Source organism: Neolamprologus brichardi, chromosome 16 (assembly GCF_056152115.1).
Source record: "Neolamprologus brichardi isolate AB-2024 chromosome 16, ASM5615211v1, whole genome shotgun sequence".
In the NCBI taxonomy this organism is placed as follows: domain Eukaryota; kingdom Metazoa; phylum Chordata; class Actinopteri; order Cichliformes; family Cichlidae; genus Neolamprologus; species Neolamprologus brichardi.
The window spans coordinates 28,907,693-28,925,979 of NC_142119.1; the positions used below are offsets into that span (position 1 = coordinate 28,907,693).

Sequence of the window (18,287 nt, forward strand, 5' to 3'; positions counted from 1 at the left end):
CAGACGTCAGAGTGGAAAGCTGATCACAGCTGTACTGTGGCCATGAACACTGAGGATCAGTGTCCTGAAATAACCGGCAATGCTTTTATATGACCCCAAAATTTTATATGCATGCAGACGCACATTCATTCACACACAGGAAAAAAATAAATGAGAACTCAGTATTCCTGTAGCCCCTACAGGAATATTCTATTCTATTCTATTATAGATCTTATATATTCATGGTTTTCTGAGTCTGACACCATATTCAGAATATTTTAACAGCTGTGCTATTACACTTTGTCATTTATTAAGGATTCAACGCTGATTTTAGCATAAAATATTCACACTTTAATGCTTCATGTAAACGAAACAGAGTTCACTTTATTTTGCACTGGTGTTTTTGTCTCCATACATTAACTTTTTAAAGACTGGATATAGTTCACAACTTTCAAACTGTGGAAAAGTCGACCTGAAATATTTCAGAAAGTATACTGAGTAAAAAAGGGCACTGTTTATAATTTTCTCTTTATTTAATTACCGAAGTGTGACAATAATTTCCTTACTTTCCTTACTCAGATATCACCTACTCACAGTGGCTTTTTTCAGCGGTTTTCACTCTTTTCACCTGACCATTTTCAGAAAATTTATTCTTTTTCTGCTGCACCACTTAACACTAACCTATGAATCATTGAAGCATAAAAAAGGCACCTAGGTCAAAAGATGAACCTGCACCTAACAGACAACTTATCAAAGAATCAATTAACTGCTTAGGCACTTTGTTACTAGCAGCCTGTTGTAAAAACACATTATTTACTCTGACTTCTTTAAGTTAATCTATGAAAAATGCCAAATATAAAACAGTTTGACAGGCATAAAACTCTGTTTTTCCACCAACAAGGTGATTCCCAAAGAGCTATTAGATGAAAACAAGTCGTTTCTCATCATGGTGTGTGGTGTAAACTAGACAAGTAGAGGACAAAACAGTGGGAAGCCAATAAAAATATCTCAGCAGTACTTGAAAGTCCTGACCTTAAAAATAGGGGGGGAATCCAACAAAATCCTGACACTGGCCCTGAGAGACGCATCTGGTGGTTCAGTTGATCAATCTGCTGTTTGCGAACGACTCATCACAAATGATTTCAGTGGAATGGTGATTGTCGAGACTGGCTTCTTGACAGTCACCATTCAACAGGGAGAAAAGTGTTCCAAAATACACATGAAACGATGAAATTTTTGGTCACTGTCAATATGTGTTGAGGAAGTGAGGAGAGAGGTACAACAGTGAGTTTCTACAGCCATCTGTGCAAACCCTCTGCCACGCTTTAGGGCTGCGTTTCAGCCAGTGATGTTTGGGATCTTGTCAAAATTGATGGAATTATGAACGGAGAAATAAACCATGGCAGTTTGACCCACCATACAATACCATCTGGAAAGCATCTGATTAACAACAGCTTCGATTTTCAGCATGACATTGATCCTAAACACTGGCACTGCACTAAAAGCATACCTGGAAAAAATAAAACACACACAGTGGAACACAATCAGTCATGGATCGGTCTCCCTATGGCCTGGCCATCAACATTATTGAAGCAGTGTGGGAAGAGAACAAAATGTAGTCATCATCCAAAGAAGAGCTTTAAATGTCCTTCAACAAATCGGGAGAACCTGAAGACTACTTAAAGAAATGACAAGTGTTGCAGAGCAAAGGTGATCATACCAAATATTGACTTTCAAGCTCATTAAAACTGTACAAACTCTGTTTTTGTCGTACATACTGTATTTCCATGTATATATGAACTCGTTAAAATAAATTCCTGCACCTGTTTCCCATTTAACACTTTAATTCAATCAAAAGAATGTGTTTATGCACAGTGAGCACTTTGCCCCAGCGCCTTTCTTTCGCTCCCCTGCAGTACCAGCAGTGAGTGACACTGGCAAAGTCTATTTATAAATGTAGTTCATTCATTAATATCGCCCAAAAAAGGATCGTTTTATTCAGTTATGTCTGTCTGGTCAACCAGAAATTATACTGATGTCAGGAAAAACCAAAACTAGGGTTGACATCAGCAACACCGATTCATGGAGATCTTTGGATTTTAAAATAAAAAATAAAAATAAAACGATTTAAAGGTGTTTTTTCTGCCTAATTTCACAAACAGAAAAAGTAAAGTTTATAGTAAAAATCTGGAAATTGATTACACATTAAACTAGGAACATCAACAGCTCCTGAGAATATTTTTAAAGAAAGGAAGGACTTATTTCCACACAACTGGTGATGAACTGAAGTCAAGAGCTGTGAAAATGAACAGCAGGTCGATAAAAAGGAAGACCTGTATTCACTGCCATGTTTCCAAATTCTGTTCAAATGTGTCTGCATGTATGTGTGTATGTGTGTGCGCTCTGATGTGTCTTCTCTACTCCAGCCAAGACTCTGTTTCCTGCCAAATCTAAAGTGGGTGGTGGGTGCATTTCAACATCTCTCCATTACAGAGAAAGATGAGGAGAAGGAGGAGGGGTGGCAGAGGAGGATGGAGGAGGCATTTTTGCAATAAGACAGGAAGGAACTGAAACATATTTACACTTAGGCATACAAGCGCAAGCGCTCACGCTCACACGCACCCATGCAGCGTCTGACACCTGAAGAAACCACTGCGTGTTTCCACGATTCTCTTCCCCCAAGAGAACCGTACTTCTTCAAGCACATCAGTAGTGGAACCTTATCTGATATTACAACAGACATACACACATTACATAGCAGGCTGTTAAAGGAGTCAGCACCAAAGGAAAACGTGCTACAAGTCACAAACTGTTACTTGGAGCACTTTTCCGACATTGAAAAAGAGTACACATTAAACAGTTACAATCCAGGAGAGCAGCAGGGCTGGTTTTGAATAGTGCCAGTTTCACAAGTCAGAAGTCATGTTATGAGACGCCAGTACAGAATCTGTGCCTTTCCCACCAGGAGGAAACATTAGATTCTAAATAGTGGGTTAATTAGGAAACCGTCACAATAAACAAAGCACGCAAAATTGCTTTTCATGAAGCTGCAGTTGCCCACGGAACTGCAAAACTTTTAACACATCACACTCACTCAAAACCTAACACTGTTTTTTTTTTTCTTTAAGATTGTTATGGCCCGTCTAGGCGCGGCCAGACCACAACATAAAGGGTGATCCATCCCCGTCCAACCCCAAGCAGCACGGCACACACTTAATATTTTGTGACAGTGATTTATTTACAATAAGTGCAGTTAAACCAAGGAAGGGAGCATATCGTAACGTCAGGGTGAACCCAAGGCCAAAACAACAAACAAAAGGTAACCTATCTCAGGAATAAACACAACTTACCTACTCAAAAAGAACTAAACCAAACGACACTCACTTTCCTCCCTGCCTAACAAAAACAGGAGAAAACTGATCAAACAAAAAGGTGGTCCACCCCTACATGCTCTTACATCAAGTAACATAGCAACACAGTGACACAGTGAATGGTCTGCCGGTTGGGTTGGACCGAGGATGAATGAAGTGGCAGTCCCCGGCGGTCTTCTTTATCCGCTGCCTCCCGGTCCGCAGCCAATCGGTGCGAGCCATCCACCCTGGACGCACCAATCCCGGAGGAGCACCTGGACACTCAAATTTACATGTGATTACGATCACAGTCATAACAAGATCATCAACTCCAAAGTCTTGCAGCATATGGACAATGAATAAAGGCAAATTTCTTCACTTATTCAACCCCTACACATACCTTGAGATAAGCACCAATATGGGGATTAGATACCAGGATGGTTTTCAGTACCTCACTGTACTAGTCATTATAACAGTATAGGGAATTTTGGGGCATAATCACACTTTCAGCCAAAAAATAAGTATAGAAAACTTCCTTAACTCTGTCATCTGTCATGTTTTGCTAATTGTTACCTTACCTGCTGTTCACATTCTGCTGAAGGGGCACAATTTGTATGTTCCCTTTTTTTTCTTTTTTTTTTAAATTTACTTAAGATGTGCGTGTGTATTCAAGAGAGTGGGGGCTTCAATTGTGTCTAATAACTTTAAATGAAGAAAAAGCATGTGTAATTCAGCAAAAATGCAGGGGCTATATAAGGTTTTTTTTATGTTATTTAAAAAAAACAGCATGCATGTATAATTTTTACAATTACTAAACTCAAATTAAATTAAGGTTAATAATTTAGGTTCTCTAAAGCACATTTTCTATTCATTATTCCTGTGTTTTAATGCAACCATTAGCTGTTGTAATGTGTAAAACCTCACAGATGAAGACAGTAGCTTACACAATTCCTTTCACTGGGACCAGACTTTGACAGCTATGCAATGATTTAATGAAAGAAAAAACTCCAAGAAAATTGATTGTGGTTGAACCGTAGGAGAAAAAACTGACTGAGGCGTTCTGTAATGACAAATTAGAAAGATCCAGAGTTACGCAACATTGTTTTTACTTTCCTTGAAAAATGTTCACAGGGAAACTTTAATCCGATTTCGTTTTTAATAGTTACAGTTTTAAAAAATCTGTCTAAAATGTGATGTCCTAGAATATATTTAAATGTTAATTGGATCTAGATAATAAGGTGTCAATCTTCCATCTAAAATATAATGGCTTGACTAGTGGCCAGTGACTTCTCACCCTTATCTCCATAGTAACAAAAGGAGCAGTAGTGAGGGGGTTAACCCTTAACCCAATGTGTGTGTGTATGTGTGCGTGTGTGTGTCTAACTGGCTCTCGTGGGAATAGCAGTCAAGCTCCAAAAGCTTGTTTAGGCCTTAACACCCGTTATACATCAACCCCCAAAACTAAACACATCTCCCAGGCTGGAAGCTGCCCTCTTCTGTCACACTGCTTCTATCCATTGGAACATTATTTGATCCACCTTTCTCCATATCTATAGTAGTTAGATGATGGTAGGGTGCAATATGATATAGAATTTCACAGATTGAGCACAATATAGACACTATATAATAAAGTAGTACAAAACAGGAATTGGTACTGCAAAATATATTATTTTAGGCAAAGCTGTCTCCCACCAGTAAGCAAGAACAATAAAACCACTGACAGGGGGAAAAGGGTAACATTGATCACCTTGTTACAATACCATATCCTGCAGAGAAACCTTGGCTTCTGGCATTCATGAAGATGTTTCTTTGACACATACCACCCACCTAAACATTTTTGCAGACAAAGAACACCCTCACTTGGATTAAGGTCATAACCAGCTCAGCGAACACAGCATGAATCCAAGGTGTTGATCGGGCCCCCAGTCTCCCCAGGTCCCAATCTGATTGAACATCCACTGGATTTCAACCACAGGGGTTCTCACCCTGCAACCCACGGGACCATAAGATTCAGTAATGTGCCAAAAATGAGATAACAACGGGAATCTAAAGATGCCACCCCACTGTGTCCGTTCTTTGAGTGGTCAGAACTGTTTGTCAGTATAAGGAAGGCCCACGCAAAACGTGGCACTTGATTCTAAAACTCTGGGTGTTTTATATTTCCAAAGAAACATGACACCGAAACATATCTAGCCATACAAGGATCAACATTTTTTTAAATCGCCAGAAGAAATAAAAATGACTTTTTTGGAGAACGCGTATATTTAAAGTTAGGTTTCTGTTCTTTGTCTAGTGCAGAAATAAATACATTTCCCATGAATCTACTGAAAATGTGAATGAGTAGTTTTGGTTCTGCCCCATATTTTAAAGGAGAGCAAAAAATAAACACTGGTCCACTTTAGGCGGACGAGAATAAAATTGTGGAGGAAACAATACCACAGCACATTCTGGCAAGGAAACGGTTTAAACTACAAGATTCTGGACACACTCTGTGGGCTGCTTAATTGCAAACCATTCAAAATCCCATTGTGCTCAACTGATAAACACAAAAATAAGCATGGGACCATATGCATACTGCAGCTACCACACATTTGTGCAAGCACACCACAAAACAGCATAATTCCATAGATGCCAGAGGAGAACCAGAGTGCTAAATGCACTTCTTGCATGCGTGTGGGGGATGGGGACCTTATTTTGCGACTTTATTTGAATTAATTTGATTCTTCTTACTTTAAGCAATGAGCAGAGAGTCACAGAGGGAAAAGATGTGTTTGTGCGAGTATGTGCTAACAACCTGAGCTGAAAAGGTCGCACACACTCACAGACATAAACATATACGAGCACAGAAAAAGAGAGTGTCTAGAGCGATACTATAATACTCACGAAGATGATTTGTGTGCATCTGTTTGGCTGTGTGCGTGTACATCGCTGTGTAGCGTGTGTGCCAGGCCTTCGTTCAGTATTCATGAAGTTGGGGGGATAATGTGGAGGTAATGACGAGGAGCTTGTTGTTTGCTGCAGAGATCGGCAGTTTGCAACACTAACGACTGAATAAATGTGCATGCACATGTGTGCATGAGAACGTGTGCGTTTGTATATGCAGCTGGGGAGAAGGAAATGTGGTGATTGTGCAAATGAGCGAGCAGATTCGAAGTTTGTAAGTTTTAAGTGAGTTTTAAGACTTGTTTAGAAATTGTTTTTCTAGTTAAAAAACTGCGTTCCAGAGTTTACATTAAGAAAACACCTTTGTGTGTGTGTGTGTGTGTGTGCTTGTGTGTGCACGCATTGTGTTTCTTTGTGTGTCTCTACTGTGCTATCATACAAAGGACACAGGTTCAAAGGATCATTACAGGGACTGGTAAAAGACCATTTCCTTTTGGAACCCCACCTAATCCCTGGGAATGACAGGGCAAAGCAATATCTGACTCTGGAGATGAAAGGAGGCGGCGTCATTACTGCAGTGCACTGTCATGGTAACCCCAGGTGTCACCATAGCAACCCCAGGTAAATACAGGTAAGGAAGAAGATCAAGGGCTGGGATCTTCGCGACACATTGCTTTGATGAAAATTGGACAGCTACAGATGGGTGACAAATTAAAGGAAAGACGTGAACCTTTTGACCCCTAGAGGCAGGAGATCTCGTGGCTCTGTTGTGCCTCTGAGAGCATTTTGCTAGCATGATTCGGATCCACTCGTCCCCTCAGTGGAGGGGACGAGTGGATCCGAATCATGCTTCCCTGCGGGAATGGTTACCGCAAGTAATTAAAAAGTTGCTGTGAGTGATCCTTTAGATGCAACTTTTCTATCTTGCAGCTGTGGTCTCTTCCAAGAAGGCAATACCTCCATCCGTTGGGTACAAGAAGCAACTGAACACTTTGAAAAGTATTAATGCATCATCTTCACAGCTATCAGATCTTGAACTAATTAGCTACAAGCAATTTTGGACTGATAGGTTAGACAATGCTCACAATCACCTAAAGAAGGAACCCTCCTTTATACTCTTAGACACTTTGACAGTTCATGGCAAATCACAGTGAAACTATTCTGGGGTAGCCCAACAAATTACTCTCAGTGTGACGATATGCAGCAGTTTACTTGAATAGATATTTGATAGATCGGTTTAGCTGTGAATTTTGACTGTTGATGCTCAGGTACATCATAATTATCTGTAAATGACCAGAATATAATTCCGAAGAATATTCTTGATTCGTGATCACATCAAAATGATTGAGAACTTCAAATGTTTTATACTGTGCATAGCGGTCCAAAATTAATCTCTTCTAAGACAAAATCTATCACTGACAGATGGATGAGCAGACGAACTGAATACCAAACAGGACTCTGGGTAAGTCACTGAAGTATAAAAGAGAGCCCAAATAATCCATAAGCCCCTAACTCTCAAAAAACAATCCACTCTAAAAGGACATATTCCTGCCAAGGCCAACCTGCCAGAAGAAAGCCACTAAAAATTCATGAATCTGTGAGAGTCATCCTTCAGTGTCATCATCAGGTCCTGATGATAGCATGCTAATGCTTCAGAATGCGGACGTCTTATTTGCCTCTCTTCGGACATAGCAAGTGAAGACATTTCTGATGAAACCAATGCAAAAGGCTCTGTATCAAATAGGTTTCTGTAATGACATTCAAAAATAAGATCTGATCTGTGCCATGAGAAAAACGTGACCATAAATATGTCTGCATTTTTTCCCCATTTTCCCAAGAAATTGGTTTTAGTTTTACACCTAAAACTTGATAAATGATTTTTTTTCTGTATAACAAACTTTACGCAGAATGGCCCCAGTGGGTTCAAACCAGGAACACTCTTGCTATGATTTGGCAGGGCTAATCAGTGTACAACCATGCTTCCTTTGGGCTATATACAGTGACACATTTTCTGAAAATCTAGCTAAAACACATGCTAAACAGGACTAAAACAAGAGAATTGAAAATTGAGAACAACGCTGCAGTCAGTATGAGAACTGATAATAAAAGACAGGTGCCACAATTGAGTCTGGGTATTATTGTGCTTTAATAAGACTTAACATAATTTAGTTGATTGACAGAGATCCACTCTCTTCCGCTTATGCAATTCAAAGTCTCAGGGGAGGGGCTGGAACCGATCCTGGCTGCCATAGGGCAAAAGGCAGAGCACACCCTGAATAGGTCACCAGTCTGTTGCACAGCACAGAGAGACCAACAACCACTAACACGTATGGGCAATTTAGAGTCACCAGTTAATCTAACCCCACTAACCACATGTCTTTGAACTGCAGGACAAAGCCAGAGCACCTGGAGAGAACCCATGCAGACACAAGGAGAAACATACACACAGAGAAAGGTGGATTTTATTGTGAGGGAACAACAACACCATGCTGCCAAGATTGAAAGAGACTAAATATACTAAAATTGATTTACTATAAAAATCTCGTGCTATTCAAAGCAAAACAAAAACAGAAAAACAATGAGCAAACAAATGCAACAGCTGATGTTCATCACAACGACTGAGGGACTACTTAAAAATGCAAATAGGCTCCAAATTTCTCCTTTCAAGTTAAGAGCAAAAACCAAGGCCAATTCACAGCACTTGAATGTTTGACCCCCAAAAACTGATTTAGCAGAGGAAATAACACTGTAAAGGTTTGAATATCCCTGTAAAAACAATGTGAAGCAGCTATTTTTTGACACTGTTATAGATGGGGATTGTAATCTCTCTCTTTCTGATTGGCAAAATAGACTTTATCGGTCTTGATAGACTTTAACTGGTCAAAGCACGAAGTCTGCAACAGAGGCTCAAGGAGCACAAAGAGAGGGGGAATTGCAGATCTCACTGCTGACTCAGCATGCCTGCCTCTTCTTCCTTTTCCATAGCAACACATTCATTCTAATCTACAACCCCAAATACCTGATGTAGAGTGCTTTGTTTCACCTGTTTGACTCCCTCTGTGACCATGTGTGTTTGTGAGGTAGTGCTGCACAAGTGTGTCACTCAAAGAGAGAATTAAATCCTTTTGCGAGACCCCTGCTGTTTATATGTTGAGGTGTGTGCAAATGCACACACACACACACACCACTGTTAGAGGAGATTAATTCACACTTTCATCACCAAGCCTTGGTCCCAGGAGAGCCTGGATGAGACTTGGGCAAAGTGACTGCAGTGGGATTGCAGGGGGGCGTTAATGGGTTATAGGTGTGTGCACGTGTACTAGCGGGTGACTGTTTGTGTGTTCACTGACCAATAAAAGCTTGGTCCACAGTGGAGTCCTCTCCCATGGGGCCCTAAAACAAGCACAGACTGGCCACAATTAAGTAGTAAGTGTCCACTGTGCATGTATGTGGCTGCTTCGGACAACAGCTTCTGAAATCCATGTTAGTACAGCTGAAGTGATCTGCTGATTTATTGATTAGTCAATAAATCATGTACATTTACAAGTAAATGGTAACTGGACTGGTTCTTATATGGTTCTTATTTCTACTCACAGCGCTTTATACAACATCCCCCATTCACACCTATTCATATAAGCACTTTTTCTAGTGCTTTCTATCTTGCATTCACAAACATTCACACTCCAATGAACACATCAGAGAACAACTTGGAGTTCAGCATTTAGACCCAGGATACTTCGCCATGCAGGCGGGAGCAGCCAGGGATCGAATTCAATTAAATTCCAAAATCTGTTTTATTCATATAGTGCATAATCACAACAACAACAATAGCTTCAAGGGGTTGTAAGGTAAAGACCCTATAATAGAGAGAAACCCCCCACAGTCAAGCTACCCTCTTTGAGCAAGTACTAGGCGACAGTGGGAAGGAAAAAAATCCCTTTAAATAGGAAGAACCAGGCTCAGGGAGGGGCGGCCAACCGGTTGGGGATGAAGCAGGTGGTGGATTGGCAGTGGATTGAACCAGCATAGCTCAGGAGGTAAAGTCATCTCCTGAGCTACAGCAACCCTAAATATTAGAAATTAGAAATTTAGATGTTTGCTGGATACTAGGGCTGCACGATTAATCGTTAGAAAATCGCGATCTCAATTCATACTTATGTGCGATCTCATTTCCAAATGACAACGATAAAAAAAAACAAAAAAACAACGACGATTGTACCGCATTTTGATCCGGGACGTATTCTGCATGAAAACAAGCGCTCACTCTTCCTGCTCAACAAATGACAAGGGCGGAGCCGTATACCACGTGATACAGAAGCTGGCTGCTAAAATTGTCAGGGAAAAAACAACGGAGAGCACGTCAGGGATGACGAGAAATTGACTGGAGAATATCCGTCCCGGTCAACCACCCAAACATCAATAACGGGAACCTTATACAGCGCTTCCCTATACCCGTCGAACTCCCGCAGGCACAAAGAAATTACGGAGGCTATTACTTATCACCTGACCAAAGATATGGCTCCATCAACACTGTGCAAAACGAGGGATTTAGGAAAATGATCAACACCCTAGACAAACGCTACACAGTGCCGTCCCGCAACTATTTTTCTGTTGATGCACTACAGGTGTTGTGCCAAAAAGTGATTGTCTGCCAAAAAGTGATTTCCGGTATTTGCCAAAAAGTGATTACTCGTATTTAAACTGCTATAAGTAACTTGTTGGGCTATAATATGTGAAACATATGTTAAATGCATCCCTCATGGATGACATAAAGTCATATTGAGCCACAAACAACATTCGTGTAACAAGGTAGAAGCCGCAATCAGTTTTTGGCAGTGACTTTTATATAACCTTTATTTATGCAGTTAAAAAAATCTCATTAACATTAAAAATGTATTTTGTCAGAGTAAGCTGGCCAAGAGGACAGCAGAAATGGCAGCAAATATGACAATAGTTCTGTAAAAATATTTTAAACGAGGATAAAGGACCGGATTGGTTATAATGTAAGTACAATAACACAGAGCTGTAAAGATACTTGAAAAAACAGATAATTTTTTAATTCTATATATAACCCCTTTGTAAACGCTGTTCATCGAAGTCTATTTACCAACTTACATAAAGATATTACACATAAAAAATACACGGAAACATTGGAAATCAGTTTTTGGCAGGCAATCACTTTTTGGCACAACACCTGCTCTATACACGCAGTGTCGAGCAAAGGTGGAGACGGAATTTCAAGCAGTACAACATTTTGCGGCAACGACAAAATGTGAGACATTTGTTTTTATGTTTATTTATTGTTTTTATGTTCAGTCTCAACTGTTACGAAGTTGATGTGCAGTTAATAAGCGCAATAAATATTTATACTGGAAAAGAAAATCGTGAGAGAATGTGATCTCAATTCTAAGCAAAAAAATCGTGATTCTCATTTTATGCAAAATCGTGCAGCCCTACTGAATACCATTATTTCCGGTGCAAACTGCAAATCAAGATGTCACTTTGTGCTCCAGAGCAATTGTCCAAAAACTTTTTTAAAACTAACAGTTCAATATCCTTTCTACACTTTCTGTATAAAACTATTAATATTATGAGAACTTATATCACCACATGTCGCTTTTGCTGTTCCAAGCTCCAAAATTGCCTGTAGGCCCCTTAAAGTTTAACAAGCAAAGTTAAACAAAGGATTAAGTGCTGGCAGAAATGTCACTGAGGGTCTGGATTTCTGTTCACAACCTCAAGCGCTTCACATCTTCAAATAATGCCTAGCTAATTTGAGAAAACTCAAGCACTGAATATGGTGTGAGACCTGACAGGAATGTTTTTAAGTTGCTTGAACATTCTTTGCATCTTTCCTACTCAGGTCCTCACTAAATTCATGGCGGAAACTCTTGTGTACTCCAGCTCTAAGAAATCTCATTGTTCTTATCAGAAAACACACACGCACACACAATATGTCCACAATACATTTTGTAACATGTCGCAAATTATTTTTCAAAGATCCTTCTGACACCTTACCACATTTATGGTTTTTAGCCAGTCTTTTCCATTAGCTGTTGAATTTTCTGATTTCACTGTCAGTACGCGTTTACAACTGAAATTTGAGTCTTGAAAAACATCTTAAAGCACTTTAGCTATTTGTACAACAATTTAAATTGTTTAATTGCAGGATGTTTAACCACACAATTCTGGTACTTCTGAATTCAGTAATGCAAAAACAACAAAAACAAACAAAAAGAAAAACCCTGAGCATTTCTATCAAACCGCAAACCATAAGCTTTTCCAGATTTTAGACCCCAGGTGAAAATTCCAGCAAAATGTCAATATTTTTGCAGCTCAGTGCAGATTGTCTCACATTTTACTGCCTCACTGACATATTCTTTAACAAGTTACAGCCATAAGACAATGCGCTGGCTGCACTGAAGTAAACAAAGCTCTCAGATCTACTCCCATTGAGTGTGAGTAATAAAACCTCAGAATGCTGCAGCCTGTGGGCGGCTGGACATTACCAGAAGTATGGCAACTGTAACACTGACCGATGACCCCATCCTCTTCCATCTGTCTTCACGTTTGCCTCCCTTCTTGCTTTGCAAACTCAGTTCAGATAAATTAGGTAACACAAGAGAGATTATAAATTAGTCACTACACATGTCTGTCTTTTTAACAGTATGGGAAAACCACAGCAATGCATTTCTCCTTTTCCATTCAGTTACATATTATAAACGAAAGAAATGTTCTCATTCTCTCGATCAATGTATTCAATGACTTGGAGTCTTATTCCAAGTTTTTTTTTTCCTCCCTTCATTCAACTCATGAGCAGAAGTATGACCCATGCATGAAATCACAGTTTATATAATCAGGATATAATTGGAATGTTTGCATCTAACTACACAGCACCTGAATATCTGAGCAGGCGGATGATGAGCACGCTGATCTACAGTTCCAGTAATTAAAAGCGTGAGAAAGAACGCCCGTACTTTTCTCAGTACGGTACAGAGTGCCGTGCAAACAACCTTAAAGTTGTGCGTTACGTATTGCAAAATGAAAACCAACTAACTTTTTACAAAATTGCGTATTTTCGAAAGTGTTGGATGTTAGGTGTCGTCATCCACATCGTGCACAATGGGGGGAAAAGTGACTAACCTTAGCAGGAGAGCTCCTGGTGGCCACGGGAAGCTCCCTGATCGCTGTGCCGGGAGGAGAGGCGGATATCCCGGCTGCGTACCCCTGCAGCGAGCCCCCGGCTAGGGACTGCCTGCCTCCCGCTCCTACTCCCCCTCCTCCTCCGCTTCCTCGCTGGGGCCGCTGCTTGATACCATCCAGGAGGCGAACCAGGAGGATGTTAGCGGGCAGGTCGTCCACCCCGCAGTCCACCAGGATGCGGCACTCCGGGCAGCGGAGCTCGTTCCGGGAGCTGACAATGTTCTCCAGGCAGCGGCGGCAGAAGGTGTGCTGGCACGGCAGCACCTTAGCCGTGGTGTCCAGGCGCTCCAGGCACACCGAACACTCCAGCAGATCCAGCAGTGACGAGGACTCGTCCATGTCGGCGGAGAGGGTGAGCATCTGGGCTTCAGTGTTCGTGGGGACGCCGCGGCGACTGTTTCGTGTACCGTAGAAAAGAACCGGGGACACAGAACATTCTGGGAGGCGGACTGGCTGGGAAGCAGTCCACGGACGCCTTGCGACGACGGTGTTCCCTCGTGCCGAGCGGTTCCCCGCTGAGTTGTGAATGTTCTCCGCTGTTCCGCGCCTCTCTCTCGCTGTCTCCCTCGGCGTGTTTATGTTGTTCGCTCCGCTCTCCGTGCGTCTCCCCCGCTCTCCAGCAGCTGTGCGGAAAGCGGTGAGGTCACGCTCTCATCATCATCATCCGCGCGCCGTTCACAATTGCGGTGCGCGCTCACGCACCAAAGACAGATTGATAAAGACTGAGAGAGCGCGAGAGGGAGAGAGAGAGAGACCTTACACCTCAGAACCACCACAGGCATGCAGGCGGCTCCACAGCCCCCCTCGGTAATTACCAGCAGCCCGCTCTCTCACTCCTCACACCTTCACACCGACTGGTTAAGAAGGAAGCTGGTATCGCTCCTTGAAAGGCCGAAAGGTTCTTTGTCATCTCACCTTCTTATACCTGTCATAAACAATTCATTCCTAGTTTTTGATTCTCCAAATCCTCACAGCTCGCAGCATCCAGAGATACAAAAGTTGATTCCTGGACGCTTTTTCTCGATTTTGTTTCCCTATCTGTTCAAATGCGACCAACAGGGCGCGGGCTTGTTCTCAGTCTCTATGCTGTCTTTTTGTGTGATGCCTACCTGACAGGAGAATACATCCTTTTGATCACCTCAGTAACAACATCCAGCTGATGGTTGAGGGAATGGGAAAGGGTGGTTTGTGGCGACGCCTGGCGGTCGTTTCCCGTGACTCCTTAATTTAAATCAATTAGTCAGAGATTCTCAAAGTTTTCGTGACTCAGTGTCAATTTACGGAGTCAATGTACAACTGGGGCGCAGGGGAATAACGTATACATCACGCATTATTAATCATTTTTAATATAAGGAAAGTGTGGTCTGCTATCATAGGTAGAATAGATTATTTAAAACAGGAGTGATGGTCGCTCAGTAGTTATAGTATGACACGAACTTTGGATTAATTACATAGTAGTGCCTTCTTTCCTTGTCGTGCTTGCTGGTTACGATCCATCCATCCTTTTAACATCTTATCAAATTCAGGCTCATTCAGGCTGGGGACATACAGAGCCTAGCTCATATGACAATGGGCAGCTAATTGCCTCATTATAAACTAGTTGGTTAGCGCAGTGAGAAGGTCCTGGGTTCAAATCCACCAGCCATCCAGAGCCTTTCTTTGTGGACTTTGCATGTTCTTCTTATGCTTATTTCCCGACTCTCCGTGTTAGCCTCGCAATACACTGGCGACCTGTCCAGGGTATACCCTGGCTTTCGCCCAATGATAGCTGGGATGGGCTGCAGTCAACTGGATAAGCAAGTGAAAAATGAATGGTATCAATAGATGGTTATCATGCAAAGCCTCATTATCATTAGTTTCATTACAAATTGTAAGAGGAATGTCACTGAATAATTACAGGATTCTATTTACAGATAACATTTTTGACAGCTACATTAGAAACATGGTAAGATGATTACAATGCCATTTCCTATGAAATGACATGACCTTTATTTAAAGATACAGGGAAAGAAATCTGTAACATTTCCACTGACCTATTCCTGGCATGTGCTATATAATGAGCACAAAATAGACAAAGGACAAGGAGATGTATGTGTGTGTGTGTGTTGGGGGGGTGTCCATGTATTACTCATTAGCCAAACTGCATTACAAATCTACATCATGTAAGCTAAATCAGTACACTGGCTTTAGTTTAAAGTTATGTTTAAGTTAAGTTTGGCTAGTATTGTTAATGTTACCACGGGGTATTGCTAAGACAAATCCGCAGCAAATTTCTGTGCAAGTCAATTAAATTCTCTGCGAAGTGACGACAACATGACCATGTGCTCTGTTTCTCAGCCATAGTCTTTCTCAGCTCGTCCACCTGTTCAGACTTGCTCTGCTCTCACATTCAGGGAGTGATTAAGACCACTGTGTGTGTCTGTGCTCATTTGTGTGTTTGCGAGTGTCTATGTCTGTGTGACTAAAGTGACGCCTTCCTGGTTGCAGGGTGAACCCACTCTTTACCACCCACGATGAAAAGAAGAGGGTGTACAGCTTAGGGATACGATAAGAAATAAGGAGTGTATGTGTGTGTATGTCAGTGTGTCTGTTTTTGACACAGTATTGCAGGTTTTTCTTCGTTTTTATGACAGTATCGGGCTGTTAAAATACACTTACGCATTCTGTACAAAGTTTTAAACACTGAAGAAGATTTCAGAGCAGAGAAGCACAGTTAAAATAATGTAATGAGGCATACTGATTTAAAAAAGCACTCTTACTGGAGTCCATGTGTTTGGTAATGAATGGTGTAGAGCTGAACAGATAAAAACTGCAGAAAACTGCATAGCACAGTAAAGGCTATAATAAAGGAGCTGGAAAAGAGGCTTCTATTGCTAACTAGAAAAAGACTGAAATCAAGGGATTGTTTTTTATGCCAGTAATGGGGTTATTTAAAAAAAAAATTCTCTGTGACACAGAGCTCCACTTGCCATTTATCTACAGAGGCCTCCCATTTCCTAAGGTGTATTTGTATGTCTATAGCCACGGAGCAATCCAATGCAACTCAGCTGCTAAAACACATGTATGTTGTTGTTATCAAGCCCTGATTCTCAATACCTGACTAGTGCAGCAGCCCACGAGTGCTGGCAGTGAACCAAAATTCATCCTGTCTCTCTCCCCTCTCGTTATCATACTCACTCCTGTCTTATGCCCAGTGTCTTTCATCTGCTTAATACAATTCTTCACAGCCAATGATTCAGAATTAGAGGGGAACTACAGAGAGAAGTGAACATAAATGATTATTGGATGAAAATCCCCTCAATCCATTTAAGCAGGATCGTCAGGGCTCCCTGTAGGAAGCACTGCTGTCAATAATAGACAAAAGCTGGATGCTGTTTAACCAGGACACGTGTCAATTAGGAATGATAACTAGCTTTCTGCTAATATAAGGGGTTAGTCAATTCTCAGAGAAATTACAGAGTCTAACAATGTTGCAAATCATGAACACACATGCACTCCACATGCTTCTCTGCTGCAGTGCACATGCTGTTGTTTTGCATGTTAATGCTTTCTATTAGATACTGCAATGATGAGCTAAAAGATTATGCAAAAAACGTGTTATTTTTCATGTAATCAGTTAGTACAATAGAGCATTGCATGTAAGTTAAATTATATGTACATTTGTGTTGGGTTTATTTGAATTTTCTTTACATTTCCCAAGGAATGAGCGTCTGAAAATGGCAGATTGCTCAGTGCTTTGCGAAATAAGTTACAGTCAGCCTTGTGAGTGATTTCTTCATGTATTTTGTGCTCTGTATTCAATTTTACTGCATAGTGTGCTGCAATGTTTCACTTTATTGTTAAAATAAATAAATAACTTATTGTTTTTATTACTGCTGTGTAGTTATTTTGCAATTGGATATTGTCCTCTGGGAAATTCTTGCCGTGATGAGCCATGAAAATAAACCTGATTTGTGCTGACCTCACTTCAGCTGCATTTATATTCACATTCCTCCTGCTGGTTTTCCTGCTGTTTACTTCTGTACAAATCTAGTTCACCAAAGTTTCACAGAATCCTATGTTATCTTCATCTTTATCAGTTCTAATTTCATCAGACTAAACTGAAGGAAGATGAAATCTTGTTTGCTTTAGGTATAAAAATATAATAAACATTTACTGTGCGTATATGTGTGCACGCGTGTGAGTGTATATGTGTAAATGGGTGGATCTTTACCGTGAACCTATACCATACACCTCTCTCTCAGCCGCCAATGACTTTCCTTCATGCAAAAGTAGGTTAGCTGACACGACAGTTACCATGGCAACCGGCTCTTGCTTCCTCACTGAAGAGTGGTGCGTGTGTGTGTTCTCACTGAAAGACTTCCAGGGGTAATGGCAAGGTCATAGAGTCTGTTGTAGGCAGTCTCAGTAGTACAGCGTGTGCATTCCTCATGGCAAAACACCTTTTTTAATGTGTAACAAAAAGTACAATGTTCAAGAGGTGTTGCCTACCTGCGATGTGACACGTACAAAGTTATTTTTTTATTTTCTGTGGACTCTGACTGCTCATAATAATATTGAAACACACAGTAACCCTGAGATCAAGTGGGAAGCCTGTATAATTTGTGGTTGTGGTTATTAATATGAATCAGAAGAGATCAGTGGTTGCATTTTTATTCTGTCTTTTAAATATTCGGATTACGGATTTTTTAAAATAGTGTTTCGCCTTTTGTACATTTAAGCCTTATAAAAGGCATGAGAAGTGTGTTTTGGTGGTAAACTGAAGTCATCCTAATTCAATATACCAAACAAATTAGGCCTCCGCTGACTTCTGTCTTCTCAGAGCTACAGTGCTTTGATTGGAGCTTAGCTGGGTTATACACAGGGTAGGCA

General features: G+C 41.0%; 1 protein-coding gene across 4 annotated transcripts in view; it reads right to left on the reverse strand.

Moving 5' to 3' along the window:
- The window catches only part of sh3rf3 (SH3 domain containing ring finger 3), a 109,276-nt gene extending 95,197 nt beyond the window's left edge, over nucleotides 1–14,079 (reverse strand). For all 4 annotated transcript variants that reach the window (XM_087853030.1, XM_087853028.1, XM_087853027.1 and 1 more), the window contains exon 1: nucleotides 13,356–14,079. In XM_087853030.1, the coding sequence (XP_087709156.1) occupies nucleotides 13,356–13,775 (420 nt within the window). In that variant the 5' untranslated portion in view covers nucleotides 13,776–14,079. The remainder of the gene's footprint in view (nucleotides 1–13,355) is intronic.
- Between the last annotated feature and the right edge of the window lie 4,208 nt (nucleotides 14,080–18,287).